This window comes from Corythoichthys intestinalis, chromosome 3 (genome assembly GCF_030265065.1).
Source record: "Corythoichthys intestinalis isolate RoL2023-P3 chromosome 3, ASM3026506v1, whole genome shotgun sequence".
Classification (NCBI taxonomy): domain Eukaryota; kingdom Metazoa; phylum Chordata; class Actinopteri; order Syngnathiformes; family Syngnathidae; genus Corythoichthys; species Corythoichthys intestinalis.
The window spans coordinates 20,390,392-20,413,217 of NC_080397.1; the positions used below are offsets into that span (position 1 = coordinate 20,390,392).

General features: G+C 38.8%; 1 protein-coding gene across 1 annotated transcript in view; it reads right to left on the reverse strand.

Moving 5' to 3' along the window:
• plcxd3 (phosphatidylinositol-specific phospholipase C, X domain containing 3) overlaps positions 1-22,372 on the reverse strand; it is a 65,686-nt gene extending 43,314 nt beyond the window's left edge. Inside the window, exon 1 of the mRNA XM_057832578.1 lies at positions 22,114-22,372. Within this exon, the coding sequence (XP_057688561.1) occupies positions 22,114-22,219 (106 nt within the window). The 5' untranslated portion in view covers positions 22,220-22,372. The remainder of the gene's footprint in view (positions 1-22,113) is intronic.
• Positions 22,373-22,826: the final 454 nt, after the last annotated feature.

Below are 22,826 nucleotides of genomic sequence, written 5' to 3' on the forward strand. Positions count from 1 at the left end.
GATATGAGGAAATTTAAAGAGATGAGTCCAGAAAAATTACTGGAGATGAGAGATAGTCATGGGATGAGACGAAGAGATGAGGAGATGTCCCTGGCGACAGTGAAGGGAGACAAGTAGAATTAAGGGAATTAATATAGGAAATGAGAAGATGAGAGCATAAGGAGATATGGGGGAAAATTTAGGAGAGGATGCAAATTGAAAGCAAATACAAGCAAATGAGGGGGGTATTTGAAGAGATGAGGATTAAAAAAAAAAAAAAAAAAAAAATCAGTAGAGGTTAGGTTAAGAAGACAAGAAAATACAAAGGTTTCAGTTTAAATGTAAATTGCATTCATTTGCATTGTATTGGTTTGTGAAATACCTAAAGTATTGTCACTGAAACACACCCATGGAGCAGTGCTGTACTCCAGCATGAGGACATCCATTCCCTTCAATCTCCTCTTTTATCCCGCTCCCAGCCTAAAAATAACATTGAATGTGCACATGGCTATCTGGCTAAATTGTCCTTTATAGCTTTTTCCTCCCATAACCACTCCCTTTCGCAGAGACACATGCTGTCCGTGTACTTACCGGACTTTTAGAATCAAGACAAATGCCCTCCTGCGGGGAAACTCAATTAGCCAGCAGTACTGCGACCAAGGCCGCCTGTGTGGAAATCCATAAGAAATCATTTTCTCCCAGCTTGTAAGACGTCTGGGTACAGAATTTGATCAGGAATGTTTATAGGCTTGCCTAAAAAATACACCATGAATCTAATTCCAGCACCAAATATCTCATTGCAGTGGTGAATTGATAGGCATCATGGGCGTATCACCCACCGTGTTTGGGGATTAAGAAGCAATGCAAGTGATCCAGTCAGGGGATTTAAATCTCCTCTACCACATGAGGCTGCAAAGACACAAAATACTCCTTTTGCTTGTTCTGTTTTTATTACCTTCTTTTCGTCTACACTGTATATTCTGTGATTGAGTGTCGATGAGTTCAGGGTGTCTGGTGATAATAGCTGAAACACCCAATGATCTTGGGGTGCACAACTGAGGACATGTACAGAAATTTCTAGGAAATTCTTGGCGATATTTCACACAGTCTTGCACTGCTTGCATGTGTTATGCGGGTTGGGGATCTCTCAGATCTAATCATGCTAGTGATGTGCTGTGGTCTGTGCCTTTCCTTTGGTTCCCTATGTTTAAACTGTCCTTCCAGGGTACGGGGCGGGGGTTAAAAATATATAGCTCGAAGAACCCATAGTGAGCTCACCCACAACCACAATGAAAATAAGAACATTTATAGATAAATGAATGCAAGGGCGTATATTTGGTTTCAACATTGGTAGGAACGATTTAACAGCATAGCCTGCATGTACAATTTTTGCTGGGGACGGGACATTAATGAGACCAAACAGATTGGGTGACCAGGTGTCAGGACTACATTTCTCACAAATATGGAACTAATTAATTGATAGGCTAAACGATGAATTCAAAATAAATCTGTACTGACTTATTGTAACTTTCATGTTTATTGGTTCAAGTGATGCGCCGTTCGACTCAAGTCTTTGTTTTCAAAAACTAGTAATAATGAAACATTTTGAAAACTTCCAGAATGAATATCTGGGTCGTATTAGCAATTTAAAACTAAAATTAAATTGCAGTCTTGAACACAACTTTAATTATATCAACATACATAATAAATACAAACTTGTGCATGATCTCTTAACAATCCAGCAATGAAAAAGAGTAAACCTTTGTCTTAAGACCCCTCAACATTGTCTATCTGAATAATTCAATTAAATATAACTGAAAAAACTTCTTAGTCATGAAAAAAAATATATAAAATAAAATAGAGCCTTCCTTCAGGTAAAACACTACTGCTTTCGTCCACAAGCATAGCCAAACTCAACAAAAAATGAAAACTTTTTACCTCGATTAAGATAATGTATGATTATCTGAAAAATGTCTGTATAGGTTGCAAATAAAACATATTTTTAAAATAAATAACAATAATAAATACATTTTAAATAAATGCAAGTCATCAGCAAATTAAACGTGCTTTTGAGAGGGAGAAATGGACCAGCACATTCAGCAAGCGAAAAGGGGTAAATGTTAGTCTGAACATAAGGAAAATAATTCACTTAATAATCAAGTAGGATCAATTCTGTCCCTACAACATATGGGAAGACAATCTAAATTACCTATAAAATTGAACTCATTATATAATGCAAATAAGGTTGCTTAAATGTTGGTGAGGACAATTTGGGCATCCTGAAAAATTGGTAGGATTATGTCCCTACCGTCCCTATGCAAACCTATGGCCTTGGATGAATGTTTGTTCAATACTTATCGCATCAGCTCTAAAGATTTGGCCCCAATGGTATTAAAATGTAGCAGTAGGGAAACTAGTTATTGGTAAATGACTAATTTGAATAATGGAAAATTTCAAATTCAATTGGATCGAATACAATTTTGGGCTCACTCATACTTTATGGACCATTTCCAGAACAACTTCAATCCTTTGCAATTACACAGGATTGGTTTCACGGTGACTTAACAGCAAACATGTCCAAAGTCCAGCCCGGGGGCCAAATGCGGCCCGCGGTCAAATTTCATCCGGCCCCCAGCATCTGTCTTAAAATCAATAACGTCTGGCCCACACACAGACTTAATATATTGGTCAGCAGTACTGCTACCAGCATATGATATGAGTATCTTACACGCTAAATGCTGCTCCTCATTTACCCACGAAAAGGCAGCAGCACTCTAAGCAACATTACCCCGAGTGGCCCTTTACTACCAATTTTCTAAAATGGCAACAATCAACAACAAAAAAAAGTTAACTGCGACGGCCGACGGTTCAAGGATAGGTGGAAATTGGACTGTTTCTTCACTAAAATACGCAACAACTGTCTGCCGCATTTGCAAAAAGACAGTTACTGTTTTTAAAGAGTTCAATGTGAGGCAATATTACCAAACAAGACACGCTGACGTGTACGACAAGATTACAGGGAAGATACGTAGCGAGAAATTGAAGCAACTTGAAGCTAGTTTAATTTCACAGCAGAAGTATTTCGCAAGAGCCCGAGGGTTGAAAGACAACGCCACAAGGGTTAGTTGCGAGATTGTTTAAATTATTAATGAAAAAAATAATGAAGCAAATGTGACGCACAGAATGGCTTGCTAAAATTTGCTTAAATATATTGTTCGACATAAAGGACGTCAGCCAAGGTCGGCCCCCCAAATTTTTACCGCACCAAATCTGGCCCCCTTTGCAAAAAGTTTGGACACCCCTGCTTAACAGCATGTAAATTCATACAATATCTGCCGCACAACTCTGTTGGCAATGACACTCATTGCAAATAAAGTGAGTTTGCTGCAATCTTTTATCTGCAGAAAAGGCTTACTAGGTCTCCCACTGTGATGCAGGGAAGGTCAAGTGACTACACAATAAAATGCTGTAGTGTAAGAGATGTGGACATAATTGTAGATTATAACTGTCAGAAAAAGAGCTTGATTTATTTTGCCTTTCTATTTTCCTCTTCAACATATACCAGTGGGAGGATTCAATTATGACAGGAACTCAGTTGTAATTTCCTATCATTAATTGTGATGATGACAATGTAAATTAAATACAATAAGTGTCCTGTATATGTTTATACTGCACAAAAAGTACAATATGTCATATTAATAACAGGATGTCATAAAGATCATTATGACTCAAGCTTCTGTAGCTCGTTGCGGGGGAAAAAATGATCAGTACAAACAGAACAAGGCAATTGTAATAGATAAAATTATAGCTTTTTTTTATGAGGAAAGAGAAGTCTGGGCTTCCCTGCTAAAACTGCTGCTCTCGCGTCTAAATCTTGGATAAGCATAGCAAGAAGGACGGACAAATGGATGGATAGAAGGGTGGACGGACAGATGGGTTGGAAGGACAGTCATCGCAACTGGCAGTTTTCAAAGTTAAGGTTTTGACATTACTTTTCAAAATCTATGATGCCATTTTGCCAGATTTTCAAAGTCCTCATACTGTAATTCTATTAGCCACTTGAGTTTGTTCTTTCCATAGCCCCTCTACAAAATCCTACTACTCATTGATATGCAGATGAATGGAGTTAATGTGCATATTCTTTGGTCTGATCGGCCGTCAGTGGATCGGGTGTGTCGGTGGGAAGCTCATGGGATTGGCAATGCGTGTGGTGACAGACACATTACGGAGACGTAGACTACCATCTTCTTAAAAATGACACCAAGCTGTGTTATTTTACAATTCTATAAAAATAAAATATTCACTCACTTTGCACTCAACGGATTTCCATCATTGTGATATTTGTGAACGACTTTAGTTCCCCTGTAAGGACCTTTTTTTTATTTTATTTTTTTTATTTACAAAACACCTTTCAGCTGCCTATTACCGCAAATCAGCATTATTGCCTTGTAATAAAATGCAGTACAATAAAATGTCCAATCTCTTGTTAAACATAAGATGAGAGATACTTATTTTGAGTCTCCTGTACCCACTACTCTGTAATATTTTACCCTCAACAACAACAACAGCTGCTTATTCTTCTCCATATATAGCAACTTGTAGACTGTCACAATAATAATATCATGCCAATTGCAGCCCTGAAGGTCAGGTTAACATGAATGAACAGAGACAATGACAAATGTGCTGCTGAACTTCACCATTAAGCTTTACAATTTGTATCACTGCCAGTGTGAGCAAAGTTTTACTTTATCATCAATGACGAGAAATTTTGTCCGAATTGTGTTCAAAGAAATTTGACATTTTATTCTATCAGAATATTACCCATTTTCAGTACTAGAAAGATTGGAAATAAATATTTTTTAAGAAAGTGTTCGTTCTCTACTGCTTATTCTGTTGAGTGTGAGCAGAAGTCTAACCCAACTAACTTTCGACTTTGTCACCAGTCAGTCAGACATATTGTACCCTCATATCATAAGCACAGTTTAAGGGGGCCAGGCCCTCCCTGGTGGCCGAAAAGTGTCACTGCATGTAATTGACTTTCCTATATATGAGAATTTTCCCATAAAATATTGTCTACAAAAGTTGCAAAGCAAAAAAAAAAAAAAAAAAAAAGATAATGGGTCAAAATTATTTTTTGAACAGATCATGTGACTATTGTGATGATATGAGTAAATCGTATCTGCATGTTTGATTAGTAATGTATGCTTGTCACAGCACACGGAAGTCAGAGATACGCACTGAACTCAAGACAGCCGATAAAAAGCCCGCCAGTGGACTGTTAATGTTGATGCCTCTCTTCTGTTAACTAAAGATCTGTTAGTAAAAAACGTCACCTCTTTAAGTAAGTTGTCTTATTCAAGAAACCCACAAATACAAGGCAATACAACTAGCACGTTAGACAGTCATTTGCTTTGCTTAGCCAAAACCACCTGAGGAACGAAAAGGCAAGATGGATATTCATAATTTTTTTCAAAACTAAGCTTTCAAAAGCGACAACAACTACTGAGCAAGAACCAAGGATTGAAAATGTGGACCATGAAAAGCCAAAGAGCACTGTCAAAATGGTGTGCGGAGTTTCAATTTGCCCCACAAAGATGCTAATTGTAAAAAACAGAGCCACTACCAATGTTCTGCCAAATTTTTCACCCTTATATTATTTTGCTCCCAAAGCTGTTGTGGCAGTGAATAAGCCCTCTTTTACTTTTAGTTGAACTGTCTAAGTTATCCACAGGTGCTACATATATATACAAGTAACATCGTAAACATACATATTCAACACGATGGCGTAAATTAATGCTTAACGACACGGCGAAGATGTAAACAGTGAGAGAGCGGCGTGCAGTTGTTGTGTGCAGCTAACATGGCAGGATGTGTCTGAGAAGATTTTTTCTACATGTCCGTCCATGATCAAATGTACGTAAATATTCCTTTATTTAAAGAAAATACGTGGTGTTTACTTTGTAACCGCTGTATTCACGGCCATTTTTAACACAAAGTTGGTATTTCTGATGGGGTGAAACATTTGACAGAACACCCGGGAGCATATCATATTCAATGGATGACAATCTTGGCGAAAAGTATAGCTGTCCTAAGCAGTTTGATTTAGAATTCCCCTCAAAAATTATGGGAAACAAAAACCGCTTATTTTCAACTTATTATTATAAATATTTTTGTTAGTTAATTTTATTGCTGACACTGCATTTCGTGGTCATCAAGATGCTGTGCCCCCCCTGCCCCACAAGTCAAACTCTGCCTATGCCTCATATGCCTCATTTTACTAAGACTACTACTGAGGGGTGAAAGTGGGCCAGAACGGTCAGGAACGGAGTTCCAGTATAAGAGTCAGGGCCGGAACGCAGTTCCGGTATAAGATTCAGGGCCGGAATGCTGTTCTGGTACACGTTGCTTTGATTCCGAAAATATGACGGCAAGTGTCAAAACGCTATGTAAAAAAAAAAATGCTAAGCTGCCACACATGCATTTCATCTCCAAGAAGAAAACAATCTACCAACATCAGATTTACATACACAAGTGTTAACAACAAGCATAATAAAGTGCCTGTGTAGCGTAATCTGTTTCCACCGATATTTATTTATTCCACGGACAGCATGGAGGTTTCCCCAGCTGCTGCAGTTATCTAAGTCTGATGATGATGAGTCACGTCAATGTGCAAGTGCACGCAGCAAAGCAAAACGCCTGGACTCATTTATCCGTTCATTTGGCTGACATACTGACATGTGATCGGCAGAGATAGTTAGCTCTGATTGGTTCAAATGTGCATGTTTTCTGGAACAGCAAAAAAAAAAAAAAAAAAAAGTTTGTTGAATTGATGCGACAAAAAAAGGGCCATGCAACAGAAAATGAATCAAATCTTTAAGAGCAGGAAAAGAGTTGAGGAGGCTTATTTATCATATTTAGTTTTATTTGCTCTGATGGGGAGGTTCAGAATATCTTAGCTGTCAATGTGCACTTCGGACTTATATTTGTTCATTTATGTTAGGGTACTTATTCATTTCCTTATGATTTTTTTTAAAAAATGTTTGCGCGATCTTCACAATATATTCTATTTCACTCTGCATAATATGTCATTTGCACTTATTTTACTGAATGTATGTTACTTACCTGTATATCATTATTATTAAAAAACATAACAAAAAGTAAATGTTTACATTATCTTCAATTTTAATATACATTCTATGTTGTTAAGTAGTTAAAACTGAGATTTGGCATTTAGTATGTGAGGAAATGAGGGAAAATAAAAAATTAGGAGATGGAGGTTGGGGTTAAAGGTGTTTTTGTTAACTTTTATTTTGCAAATCATTGAAAAAATTCACAATTTTGAATGAAAATTAGTTTTTGTATGTGGTATAGAAATAACTGACCAAAACTGTTTTCTTTGCATTTCAGTAGTTTAGCCCCCCACCCCACCCCCCCAAAATAAATAAATAAAAATAAAATAAAATGAATAAAATTTCTGGCTCCGTGGGGACCTTCACGTTGGGGAGTTCCGGCAATAAATTCTAACCACTTTGAGCCCTGCTAAAACTACTTCAATAAGTATGTTGTACTTATTCTTGTCTTGTTTATTTGATATATAACAAACGAGGTCTCATCCACGGGAAATCAGGAAAACGGGGAAAACAAAATCATACATTAGTGATGTTCCTTACTAATTGTCAATCATAAAGAAGGATATAACAAGCACAGCTGTCCTATACAGGCAGCCCATGCAAAACAGGCACTCTTTAACATTTTGGCAGCAAAGACACGTCATTACAGTCTTGGACTCACACTATTGAGTAACGAAAATTGACACGAAACACTAGTCTGGATCTGTCTCTCTGTGCTGTCTGGGGACATTTCTGCACCCCAAACCAAATAAATAAACAAACTAATTAATTAATTAATACATCTCAAAGGTGGGATATATGGCTTTGAAGTTAAAAACAGCTCTAAAGACTAAATGCAAAGGTATTGTACTAAATGGTTAAATGTGGTTAAGTGCATTCAAGCATTGAATTGTTTACACTACAGCGGTACCGCACTGCTCTATCCTAATAAATATAACATCTTGGATCCAACGAGCTTTCGTGGGAGGTGATACAGGCTTGTTTTTTCAGTCTCTCCCTATTTGGTCCCGCCTGAATAAAAGCTGGACACAATAAGCTGTCCCTGTGAGAGGAATTAGACATCAAATATCCAATAGCAGCACACGCTTGCTGCTAAAATAGAATTCTCCTCGGATTACGAAATCTTGACAAACAATCTCTGTCAAATGTACACTCACAACAAGGAAGAAAAGCAGTCTTCACAGTTTATACAGAACGTGGATTCAAATGGAGATGGGTGGGAGGGCTGCAACCCCCAACCCCCACCACTCCTAACAGTGGCAATGAGCAAGTAATGATAGCTAATTAAATGGGACAGAGCATGCTCCCATGCTGCTCGATACGTCGACGTGGTTCAACTGCGCCAAAATGAGGCGTGTGATTCAGCAAATTGCTAGCATGACTTATGACATGTCAGTGCTGATGTGTGGCTTTTGACTTCTAAGTGGCTGTGCATTTGGCACCTGGGTCTTCAGTAGTTACTCAATTCAACGGTCTATACACATCCAGTATCATATCACTTTTAAAAATTATAATACAAAATGCCAAACAACAGCACTGCACGTTTCAATTATGTTGTACCTTTGCAATGACAATAAAGACATTCTATTCTAAATGTGCCGCATTCAATACACAGACCATTCAGAATCAATATTTCCAAAAACATGACAAGATTTTTCCTTTTATAATGTCAACATACTAAAAAAAAATACTAGTTACAGATGCTGAATATCAAATATAATAATATGTGCAGATGGCATTTCAGAAATTGCACCCAAAAAAGTAAGGACTTGGGGACTGAATATAACTCAATGAGTTGCCATGTCAACGTAATCTGCCTTGAGCCTTTCGACTCGGGATTGCTGGCCGATGCCACACAGACATAATTAGAATAGCTGATTTTTTGTTCTAATCAATCCAATCCGATGCCATGTTTGATGTTTGAATTATACTGAAATCATATAAGCCTACGTGATGTCTGCATTTTTGGCAATTGGATGGGAGAAGGATGACTTCTTTGGAAACAACGTACAACAGTATTTATTATTATAATATTGTCTAATATTATGGAAGTTTTTTTTCTATTGCCGTGTTTCCAAAGAAGTCATCCTTCTCTTGTCTAAGTCCAGCACCTTTGCTTTCTCTGGGCAAATTTAGCAAGTGATCTTATTGGAGGGCAAACAGTCAATCGGTGTACTTCCGCTAGCTCTCTGATTGGTTGGCTTCGTGGCACATTTTTAACGTGTGCTAAACTGAGCGGGCAGAGAAAACAAACCGGCGAGCGCAGGGGTCGAGAGATTGAGTGAGAGCGGCAGAGGGCAATTGAGCGGGTACAACTAAGGCAAAGGCAAATTTATTTATGTAACACAATTCAACACAAGGCAATTCAAAGTGATTTACATCACATGAAGATCATAAAAATCATATTAAATCAGTATAACGTAAAAACAATTGAAACAGGAAATAAAATTATACATAAAAATCGCATTTAATCACGAATAGAATAAAAAAATAAAATAAAATAAAAAATTATTTTAAAAAATGAAAAAAAATGCTACTTCTACTAATAATAATTGAAATCAGCAATGGAGATAAAGCACAATCAGAATAGAAAGCAAATATATAGAAATATATAGACAGTTATGGATATGCAGTTCTAAACAAAAGCGTTTTTAGCCCTGATTTAATGGAGCTACTAACAGTTTGAGCATACTTCAGACCTTCAAGTAACTTGTTCCAGAGGTGAGGAGCATAATAACTAAATGCTGAGTCACCCTGCTTGGTTCTTGTTCTTGAAGAAAATACAGGAGACCGGCTCCAGATGACCTTAGGGGTCCAGATGTTTCATAGGAATCTAACATATCAAGCATGTATTTTGGTCCATGGCCATTAAGTGTTTCGCAGACGAGCAGTAGTATTTAATAGTCTATCCTTTGACTCACTGGAAGCCAGTGTAACGATTTCAAAACCGGTGTAATGTGGTCCAGTTTCCTTGTATTTGATTGTTGTATTTATTACTGCAGTTTTTAAAGTCTGTGGAAACTCTCCTGTTTGGAGAGAAGTATTTATAATCTGAAGTATGTCTGGGGCTATGTAATGAAAAACAGTTTTGAAAAAGTTTGAAGGAAGGATGTCAAGGCAGCATGTTGTGGGCTTTAATTTTGACACAATTTCTGTTAAAGTGGCATAGTCCAAGAGGCTAAACTGTCTAAGATTGATGTGGGGGACATTTTGGGAGGCATTTAGTGTAACAGTTGTTAATCTGGAGTTGCACACAGTCTGTCTTATCTTTAGTACTCTGTGTGTAAAGAATGCTGCGAAATCATTACAGGACAATTCCAATGCCAATTCCTGAGGTACTAATGCTTGTGGGTTTGTCAGTTTGTCAACAACAGAAAATAGTGTGCGGGTATTGTTGGTGTTTCTACTAATGATCTCTGGAAAATATGACTGTCTAGCATTTTTCAGTTCGTGGTTGTATTTGCGACGACTCTTTATAGATATCATAAAAAGTCAGGAGTTTGTTTTTTCGCCATCTGCATTCTGCTTGTCTGCAATCTTGCTTTTGTTTAAAAGCTAGTGTGGCATTTCTCCATGGTGACCTCTTCTTTCTTGACATAGTTTTTGTCTTAATTGGGGCAATAGTGTCAATTACAGTCATCACACTGGAACTGAAACTATTTACAAGTTCTTCCACTGGAGCTGTTGTAAGGGTCAATGGTGATGCATAGGCCTGAGAGAATAAGCGCAAGTGTTATCATTTATGTAACGTTTTCTAATCACCTCTGTTTCCCCTTTCAGAGGATGGACAGGGGTGGTCATTTTAAACATAATGCATTAGTAATCAAAAAGAGCAACATCATTCACTGTAACCTCAGAGATGTTAAGACCTTTAAATATTATTAAATCCAGTATGTGCCCTCTGTTATGTGTTGGAATTGTGACATGCTGAGATAAACCAAATGTATCCAAAATATTTTAAAAACTATCTAGCACATCCTTCTTCAGGATTATCAGCATGAATGTTAAAATCACCCACTATAACAACACAATCAAAGTCTATGCAGACAGAATACAGTATTTTGGTAAACTCATCAAAAAAACATTGTATTATATTTTGGTTGTTTGTAAATTGTTACCAAGGCAGCTCTGCAAGGGCTTTTTAGCTGAATGGCAATATATTCAAAGGAATCAAACTGACCACATGACATGTTCGTGCATTGAAAACTGTCCATGATCAGACTGGCAATCCCACCTCTTTTCTTATGGGTTCTTGGCACACTAAAGAAATTGAAGTTTGTGGGGGTTGACTGAATTAGAACTGTCGTGCTATTATCTTGACCTAACCAAGTTTCTGTTAAGAACATCATGTGAAGGTTATGTTTGCTGATAAAATCATTAATTAAGAAAGATTTGCCAGCTTAAGATCTGATATTTAGGAGAGCTAACTGCAGATCCCAGACTGGATTCGCTGGTGAGTTCTGGGAAAGACATACAGTACTATGCTTAACAGGTTGGCAGAGTTGATTGAGCGTTTTTTATTTCTCACCAATCCAGTCCTTTTTTTTTTTGTTTATCACCACTGGGATTGTTGAGCACACAGACTGTACTCCATCGGGCCCTGGCTTTTGCTAGGACAGAACAGTCTTTGTAACGTTATCAAAGCCTGGAGCCGGTGCGTATCATATTAGTGTCGCCAACATGGTTTCCTCGATAGAAGAATAATACTCTGTAGTTCCTGAGTTGTCGGGCTTTGGCTTTGCCCCGAGAGAATTCCAGGGAAGGCTGGTTGGCTTGTAGTCATCTTCCCCTGGCACCCGTCGGGTGAGACAGGTACAGGGTGGACGTGAAGACATGAACTTGCAGTGTTCAAGAGACTGGTTAGCCATGCTATTTATTGTATAAAGGTCCATGGAGTCCGACCAGGTTGGCTCCTTATTCTATCCAAGGGGACCAAACTAAGTCGGCGGTGGGGTGGCGTCTGGGACTGTGGAGATTTAGGGCTGGATGGGGCCTTAGCAACATCCATGGAGTTCCTAACAACATGCAAACAGAATTATGGAGCACACAGTGGATTTTTTTTTTTTTTTTTTTTTTTGCTCAATTGTGACGGCCCTGGCCGTTCAACAATTGTTTTGAGACTCCGCCAGTCACCTGATCGTCGGTTCCACCAAGTGGCTGCCTCCCCTCCTAACGTTAGGTGGGCTGACACAACCAAATGTGCAGACGACGTGGCCGCCACTGATTGGTCAGAAATGAAGGGCGGCAACTTCAAAAACCAGCCGCTGTCAACACTCTGGGAGGTCGCGTTGACAGCATTCTTGCGGCGGTCCTCCTTGCCAGCTGTTTGCTCACTATCCATCCACTTTTGCATTTGATAGCTACTTTGTTACACCCCTGCTTTTTCGGTGAGGTCTTTTGTGTTATTTCGTTATTGAATCGTTTTTTTTCACCACTGTAAATAAGAGCAACGAAGCATTACGGGTAAGCAGCCATTTTTGTTCAACCCATTTTTTTCTGTTTTGTTTAGTGTAGGAAGCCAGGGAAGTGGCTGTCTTTTTGTTCTTTCCTTTTTACGATCAGGGTTTAGTTAGCGGGTGGGGTTTAAGTGTAGATTCATTTTGTTTGTTGTTTTGGCCTGGGCTTACCCTAAAGCCAGCTTCTTCCGCATTTTGTATATTTTGTTCACTGCGAGTTTGACTTGTGTAAATAAATTGTGCCACTTGTGAACTCGTGAGGTTTGTTTTATGTTACACCCTTAGCGAGCCGTCCGTGGGATGTAACATCAATATTATTTTCTGCGCTGAATATCTATTATTGCTTCCTCACGATCTTTAATTGCTCACTCAATATATTTTTCTGTGCACGAAATCTATTTTTCTGTGCTGAAAATCTATCATTGCTCGCTCAGAATAGTGGCACAAATATAATAACGGCAGACAACACATAGCCGGTTTATTCCGTACACCAGGGGTATCCCACTCCAGTCCTCGAGAGCCCCTATCCAGCTTGTTTTCCATGTCTCCCTCCTCCAAAACATCCGACTCTAATAATCAGGCTCCTGCAGAGCTTGCTGATAAGCTAAACATTTGATTCAGGTGTGTTAAAGGAGGGTGACATGGAAAACAACCTGGATAGGGGCTCTCATGGACCGAAGTTGGATACCCCTGCCGTACACATATTGTACATACGCTTTCCCAGTGTCACTGTCGGGTGCTTTAAAATTGTCTGACTTGACACAGATGCGATGTTGGTTTCATTTTATTTGTGACAGCACACCTAATCAGCCAGCTCACCTTGTCACCTTGTCATACCAGAACATCTGAAAAGAACTGTTACTTTCCCCCCACCTTCTGCAATAAATTAGTTCATCTTCCCTACTGTTTAACTCATATTTTCTCTTTATAAGGAAGATAATCAAATGGCTTCACGACAACTTTCATATTATTTGCCATGATTACAGCTACTTAAAGATCGCTGACATTTCACTGTCAACCAAAGTGAGATTCACCCTCAGACAGATCAACCAATCATTATACAGAAGCCGAGTGCCCACATAAATAACCAGACCATCCAGTTCCGCATAGGGCAGGGGTCCCCAAACTTTTGCCTGTGTGTGAGGGCCACATAACTTCAGTTTGGGGTCAGTTTGTAACAGAAAAAGTGTGACGATTGCAGGAGTGCCTAAATGTACAAATCTATTGTTTTTCAGAAAGCCACAATCAAATAACCCTTTCTGGATTCTTCATGGAACAAAAGTAAAAAATAATATAATATAATATAATATAATATAATATAATATAATATAATATAATATAATATAATATAATATAATATAATATAATATAATATAATATAATATAATATAATATAATATAATAACACTATTAAATAACCCTCTATGGGTTCTTCACAGAAAAAGCCAGGAAATAAGTAACACAAGTAAAAAAAATAAAATTAAAAAAAAGTTCAGGGGGCCGGACCAAATGTGGAGGCTCGCGGGCCGTAGTTTGGGGACCCCTGGTGTAGGGGAACAACCCATTCCAAGCTTTCTGATATGAAACGGTGGGCCATTAAATATGGATCCAAACACAAACATGGAAGTTTGTAGTATTTAACAAAACAAAAAAAACGAGAACTAAAGGAGCACGCCAGAACACATGAGAAAAATTACAAAACAAAAAATGGCATGAACCAAGAAGAAGGCAACAATGGCCAGAAAAGGCTAAAAGAAATAATAGCAAAGTCCAACAAAAATACCAGCACAACAACGTGATAACAAAGAATACGACTGTAAAAGGCAAGAGGTCTCGAGATGACGCACACAGCAGTACGCAAGCAAGTTAGCATGTAATAGTTTGACACTTGCAGATGGTGACAGGCATGGCATGCTTAAACACTGAGCTTTTCTAATGCAGCACAGGTGTGTCGTATTGCCCCGCCCATCCAGCTCAATCAGGTGCTGAATGAAGAAAAAGAACTGAGAACACACACAAACATGGTATGTTGCTGATCAAAGTCCAAGAAGCAGTGTCCGGCTGAATTTTTTTTTTTTTTTTTTAAAGTGCTGTGGCAGTGCAGTGTAGCTGATTCTGAATAAAAGTTGGTCTTTTGCGCATATTTAGTCAATGAAACACACAATTTAGGCCACGTTTACATGTCAACGATCTTACACAATAATGTAAAAGTAACATTTTGAAGTTATTTTAATTCCGCATTTGCACAACCATTATATATGGGGAAAACTGCGTGCACACGGAAATGTGACAGTGCAAGAAACCGCCCATTTCCCAATGTAGTATACATTCCCCATGTGTAGGTGGCAGCACCACCAAAACTTGATTCTTGCTTATAACCCCTTCCTTCTGCTGTTTCCTCTTTAGTGCTGGTCAAATAACAACATGGCGAAATTTTATTTTTGTGCTGAAATGTTCTTCTCTGCTCTAAACGAGTTCATGTAATTAGAGTATTGAATTGTTGACTAGATTCTTGAATAATGTTGAACGCAGTTAGCCCGTGTAGAAGGTTGCTACCTGGAGACATGTTTTTATACAATGTCGGATTGTCCTCGTGCACTGACGTCATGAGTGTCTTCATCCCCTTCATTGACAAATATATCGGAGAATTATCGCCACCTACTGTTCAGACTACGGAAATCAGTTGTCTACGAAAACTCACTTTTGCGTTGTCAACTGTTTAGACGGCGACCAAAGGGGGGAGCGATTTCAACTTCCACTCTGGAAGACATTTTCAAATTTTTGCATTTTCATCACCCCAAAAGGCCGTGTAAACGATAGGGTTCTCTGGAAAAGTTTTTGCGTTGTCACCACCATTGTTGTTGTCATGTAAGCGGCCCCTGAGAGGAAGCTGAGATTCTCCAACAGTTTAAGAGGAATCGTTGTCACTTTGAGCAACATAAGTTGAGAACTTCATTTCAAAATCTGGGGTGACCAGGCATGGGGGCATGCAAGTGTACCACAGTGCGCACCGGAAGTGGCCTGGCAGCGTTACCCACATATTTCCACGTCTGGGCAATTCCAGTCTTAACTGAACCAACAATTTAAAAACCAGGAACCACAGGGGGTCCTTGAGAACCGGTTTGGGAACCACTGATTTTGGAAGGGAATATGGGATCAAGCTGGCCTCTGTACTTGTAGATACAACCTATGCATGCAAGACTGTGAAATATATGTATCAACCATAATTATATTGTTCTTCCTATGAGAAGCCTGTGAAAAGAAATTTATAGCGTATTTCAGCATGAATGACAATGATTGATCAATCCGATTATTTCCATAATGGCCTCATATTATTAATTGACTTGTAACAATGTGTTGCATTAAAGGTTGAGAGGAGCTATGCAGAAGCATACCAACATGAAGGGAGTTGAAAGAGACCTGGGCGTTGATTGGTGAGGAACAAACTTTCAATATTTTTGAGCGAGGTAAGTGGACTTATTCAAGTGTGTATACACCAAACCCACAAAAATCAATTATCTTTATCTCCCATAATCTTTGGATTCATATTTTTACACAGATGGCTTTACATATATCTATATCTATACTTACAGTATATATATATATATATATATATATATATATATATATATATATATATATATATATATATATATATATATATATATATATATATATATACAGTGCCTTGCAAAAGTATTCGGCCCCCTTGAATCTTGCAACCTTTCGCCACATTTCAGGCTTCAAACATAAGGATATGAAATTTAATTTTTTTGTCAAGAATCAACAACAAGTGGGACACAATCGTGAAGTGGAACAACATTTATTGGATAATTTAAACTTTTTTAACAAATAAAAAACTGAAAAGTGGGGCGTGCAATATTATTCGGCCCCTTTACTTTCAGTGCAGCAAACTTACTCCAGAAGTTCAGTGAGGATCTCTGAATGATCCAATGTTGTCCTAAATGACCGATGATGATAAATAGAATCCACCTGTGTGTAATCAAGTCTCCGTATAAATGCACCTGCTCTGTGATAGTCTCATGGTTCTGTTTAAAGTGCACAGAGCATTATGAAAACCAAGGAACACACCAGGCAGGTCCGAGATACTGTTGTGGAGAAGTTTAAAGCCGGATTTGGATACAAAAAGATTTCCCAAGCTTTAAACATCTCAAGGAGCACTGTGCAAGCCATCATATTGAAATGGAAGGAGCATCAGACCACTGCAAATCTACCATGACCCGGCCGTCCTTCCAAACTTTCTTCTCAAACAAGGAGAAAACTGATCAGAGATGCAGCCAAGAGACCCATGATCACTCTGGATGAACTGCAGAGATCTACAGCTGAGGTGGGAGAGTCTGTCCATAGGACAACAATCAGTCGTACACTGCACAAATCTGGCCTTTATGGAAGAGTGGCAAGAAGAAAGCCATTTCTCAAAGATATCCATAAAGAGTCTCATTTAAAGTTTGCCACAAGCCACCTGGGAGACACACCAAACATGTGGACGAAGGTGCTCTGGTCAGATGAAACCAAAATTGAACTTTTTGGCCACAATGCAAAACGATATGTTTGGCGTAAAAGCAACAAAGCTCATCACCCTGAACACACCATCCCCACTGTCAAACATGGTGGTGGCAGCATCATGGTTTGGGCCTGCTTTTCTTCAGCAGGGACAGGGAAGATGGTTAAAATTGACGGGAAGATGGATGCAGCCAAATACAGGAACATTCTGGAAGAAAACCTGTTGGTATCTGCACAAGACCTGAGACTGGGACGGAGATTTATCTTCCAACAGGACAATGATCCAAAACGTAAAGCCAAATCTACAATGGAATGGTTCAAAAATAAATGTATCCAGGTGTTAGAATGGCCAAGTCAAAGTCCAGACCTGAATCCAATCGAGAATCTGTGGAAAGAGCTGAAGACTGCTGTTCACAAACACTCTCCATCCAACCTCACTGAGCTCGAGCTGTTTTGCAAGGAAGAATGGGCAAGAATGTCAGTCTCTCGATGTGCAAAACTGATAGAAACATACCCCAAGCGACTTGCAGCTGTAATTGGAGCAAAAGGTGGCGCTACAAAGTATTAACGCAAGGGGGCCGAATAATATTGCACGCCCCACTTTTCAGTTTTTTATTTGTTAAAAAAGTTTAAATTACCCAATAAATTTTGTTTCACTTCACGATTGTGTCCCACTTGTTGTTGATTCTTGACAAAAAAATTAAAATTTTATATCTTTGTTTGAAGCCTGAAATGTGGCGAAAGGTTGCAAGGTTCAAGGGGGCCGAATACTTTTGCAAGGCACTGTGTGTGTATATATATATATATATATATATATATATATATATATATATATATAAATTGAACTTTGTGTGTGTGCGTGTGTTCGATTCCTATGGAGTCTGAAATGGCTGAGCGGATTTTGACGAAATTGTATACAGTTGTACTTTATGTGTCTGTAAGTGTTCTTAGATGGGTTTGATCTGTGTAGGTTTCCATTTAGTGCTGAAAATTCATTCGAAACTAAACTAAAAATTAGCAGAGAAAAATCCCTGATTGTGGAGGCGACAAAAGGGGGAATTGCAATTGCAATTGCAATGTCGCCGTTGGCTTTCAAACTTTACAGTTTCATGTACAAATTTAAATGTGCTGTGATGACACGTTGTGGCTCTGAGTATTCCACAACAAGAAGCTCGACTAAAAAAAAAAAAAATGTAAATCTATTATCAAGTTTGTCTTTTTGGCTGTCTGTTTGTGTTTTACGGATGTTGAAACGGCGGGTGGATTTTGACCTAATTTGAAGAAATTGTACTTTATGTGTCTGGGAGTGTTCTTATATGGGTTTAATCTCTGTAGCTCTCCATTCAGTGTGGAAAATTAATCTGAAACTCAAATAAATTAGCATAGAAAATGCCAATTTTCACTTTTTCACTCAGGCAACAACGGGCCACACTGGTCGATAAATCCATCCAGCATACATAAAAAATAAATAAATAAATTTTAAAAATCATGGGGAAGCCCAAATTTCAAGGTTTCTTATCTGTCGATTTAACAAACCTTGGCCCAACAACCCAGCACAAGTAGTATGCCCGGCAATGCCAGGCCATACCGCTAGTTGTTAATAATTATATTGCATGTGTGTGAATATTGCTGTATTGACTATAATATTGCCTTTCAATATCTGTTCATGTATATATCATAGTTTGAACTAAACCAAAAATGGACGCAAGTTTTTAAATATACAGTACAGTGGTACCTCGACATACAATCGCTTCAACACACGATCTTTTCGACAGCCGACATAAAACTTGACTCGCCATTTGTTTCTACATCCGACAACATAGTCGAAATACTACAATTTATGACAGCGCTGCAGTTTCTTTGTTTACCCGTAAGTAAGACGGACGCACGACGGATTTTCTTGTGAGAGAAATCAACATAGGTTCCAAGAATGTTAGTGCAGGTGGTGAAAAAGGAAAAAAAGGTGATACTCACCATGAAATGAAGATATGAGCGTGAGGGGCGCATCTGTGAACTGGCTCTACAATACGGCCAAAGAATGCCTACTCTCAACGGTCCTCCTCCGACCTCCGTTCGCCGGTCTTTACAAGTTAAGGTGACAATTATTATTGTGGTAACTTCGCCAAAGAAATCGCCAGCTTCGTCAGGTTTCTATTCATTTATTTGATCAAATTGTGCAACACAACACGCCCACTGTCCGTCGCAGCTGAACATGAAAAGTAAAAAGTTTTATATCACTCTGTCATGTCAGCCACACGATGCAGGTACACTACGCAAAACACATTCGCATACCTGTCAAGTTGTACGGTTTCGGCGTAATTTGTACAAGTGAGCACTGATTTTTAAACGTGTACGCCGTACGTTCAAAATCTGTACGTTTTTGTGCATTACGGTTTTATTTCTCCGTTCGGATTTTGTCAACGTTTCGGCAACAGAACAATGCACCGAATTAGTCTGTAGCCGTTTGCTCGCGAGAATTGTAGATTGAGTTTAGCGTCTGCTTCTTCCAAACACGTGACTGCACCTGTACTTCCACCACCATTTCGTGACTCGCAGTCGACAAAGTTGATACAAACGTGATAAAAATATGGATGAACCAGCTTGTAAGAAAAGAAAAACTGTTGTCCGCGGAAGCCATCTACCAGAATGGGAGACACAAACTGGTGAATATGCTGGATGGATAAAAGCGTCTTTGAAAGGACCACAGCATTCATTTTGCGTGCCGTGTGGATTGAACATTAAAGTTTCGGCATCAGGATTCTGCGATCTCGGCAAGCACTTCGAGACAAAAGGTCATAAAGATGCAGTCTACAGAATGAAAAGCTATGCTGTGATGAAAGCGGAGATTTTATTCTGCCAATCTGTTGCTCAACACAATATGCCAGCAACTATTGCTGATCACTTCTCAAAATTAGCAAAATAAATGTTCCCTGACTCAAAGATTGCATCAGTAAGTTAATTTTATCAATTGACCTTTTTAATTTATAATTGGACACACTAAAGAACTACCTTCAAGTCAAACTGAATTGCGAGCTGAAGTGCCATGAAGTGCAGCCATCAAAAGACATGATAGAAATTGCCACAAGTGCTACATACAATTATAACAAAAGTAAGTCGCTGTTAAATTTTAGTAATCATGATGTAGCTGAAGATACTGATTGTTTTTTGATTGCACCAGGTTAAATGTGACAATATCAGTAAATTCTTTTTTTTTTTTTTTTTAATTGAGTTTTAATTTTGTTTCACATTGCACGCTATATAAAACATTGTAAGATTAGGCACCATTTTGTAAAGGCATATGTCACTATTTGTAAGATTGCCAATGGCCTCGGGTTGACAGGTATGCATTCGCCACATTAGAACCCGATTCGTTACATTATGACAGGTAATATTATTATTATTATTACAATTATTATATTATAATTAGAGCTGTCGAACGAATAAAATTTTTAATTGAGTTAATTACAGCTTAAAAATTAATTAATCGTAATAAATTGCAATTCAAACCATTTTCTAAATATGCCATATTTATTGTTGGAATGGAAAGATAAGACACAAGACGGATATATACATTCAACATACTGTACGTAAGTACTGTTTTTATTTATTATAACAATAAAGCCACAAGATGGCAATAACATTATTAACATTCTTTCTCTTAAAGGGATCCATGGATAGAAAGACTTGTAGTTCTTAAAAGATAAATGTTAGTAGAAGTTATAGAAATTTTATATAAAACCCCTCTTAATGTTTTTGTTTTAATGAAATTCGTAACATTTTCAATCAAAAAATAAACTAGTAGCTCGCCATTGTTGACGTCACTGAGCAGTGACGTCACATGGGCTCCCTGCCGTTCTTCCACAGTGTCTTTAACTACGTAAGGTAGTGATTGAAATACACCACAAGGTGTCAATAGAGAGTTTTAAATTAATTAGAAAACAAGCCAATGAGTGTTTTGTCCCTCGACTGACGCCGTAGTTCCCTGTTAACTTGTCCATCCATTTCATTTCACGGTCATTTGAGAGCTGGCTTCGCAACGAACGAGACCTCTGATAGTTTGTATATTGTGACTAAATATTGCCATCCAGTGTATTTGTCGAGCTAAACGACAGGTAAACGAAATGTTTGGATAGTTTGTCCAAAGTCTGAGCCTCATTAATACAGATTGAAGCGCGTCTCTTTTTGTGACCATTATTTTTTTTGAGAGATAGGAATATTATTTTTCCTGTATTTTCACTAAATGATACTTATGTTTGTTGTGAAGGAGTTGCCAAAGCTTATGCCAATAAACGGCGCGGTCCAATGAACGCCTGTGTCCACTCGCCTTTCTCTGCCTCTTAGCTCTCAATGTGCAAAAAATGGCGTCATTGTAATCTGATTGAGGCAATGCATGATCGGGTCATTCTGTTACAGACGTGAAATATTTTAACGTGATTAATTTAGAAAATTAATTACCGCCCGTTAACGTGATAAATTTGACAGCACTAATTATAATTCCTAATTTTATTCATAATATATTTGTTCTGCTCTGTGTAATTGCTATTTGCAAGAGTAACAGCAATATCTATTAAGGATTTAGTGTAGGTTTTCAGGCTGTGGAACGAATTAATGGAGTTATAGTGTATTCTAATGGGAAAATCCTGCTCGACATCCGACCATTTCGACTTACAAACAAGGTCCTGGAAGGAATGAACTGCGTATGCAGAGGTACCACTGTATTTGTCAAGTTGCGCAACAGGTCTTCTTTCACATTCAAAAATAGGCTTAAAAGCGCATTCTCGGTTCCCGATGGTTCCGTTTTACGACATTCAGAGGTCAGGAACGGTGTTTGAGGTACAGTAAAATAGGTATTCACGTGGCACAAGAATGCTATACGGTAATTATGACTTCACTGATCGGCTAGTGATTCACTACGGCACGATCAGATTGACGTTCAAATTCATCCTAAAGGACTACCGGTACAATGTGAGGAGCATTTCAAAATTTCCAATCAGACACATCAATGAGCACATGGATTTACTCACCCGGGATAGCCAAGTTGGTAAGCGGGATGCTGTGCATGCTTTGCGGGAGACTTGACATCCAGTCGGCGAAGCGCAGGTCACTACTTCTCCCGTGAGACGAAGCCATACCGCCGCTGCTGCCGCGCCGCCGCCGTGCTCAGCACACGCTTCTCTCTCCGGTAACGGCTTGTCTCACTGCCAACCCTCTGCTTGCCTGGATGGGTGGATGGATGAAAGGAGGATGCCTACTGTGCGTTCGTCCTCCTCCACGTCCACCTCCTCCTCCGCCCTTTCTGGACGCGCGCTCGCTTGCACACAAAACGACCCCCCCCCCCACCACCACCACACACACACACACACACACGCACGTTCCACAGGCAAGTTAAGTGACAGTACACATACACACCACCCACACCTGGGCGGTGTATCCTACACGTCTGTGCGTAGCACAATTATGATGATGGGTCAATTATGATGATGGGTCACAAGTGAGCAGATATTAACGTGAAATTCATTTAAACTGGGAGGATTAGCTGTGAATGCTCGTTTCAGTACCATTGAGGGCGTTAGACGTCCAATCTATTGTGACTGTGAGAGGTTGGCAGCAATCGTTCACTCTAATTATCATTCGCAATAAATGCACACATATTATGAATAAAAGCATAGAGGACCATGGCTAAGAAGCTTCAAGTTATTGTACATCCAGAGATTAATACCCCCCTACCCCCCACTTG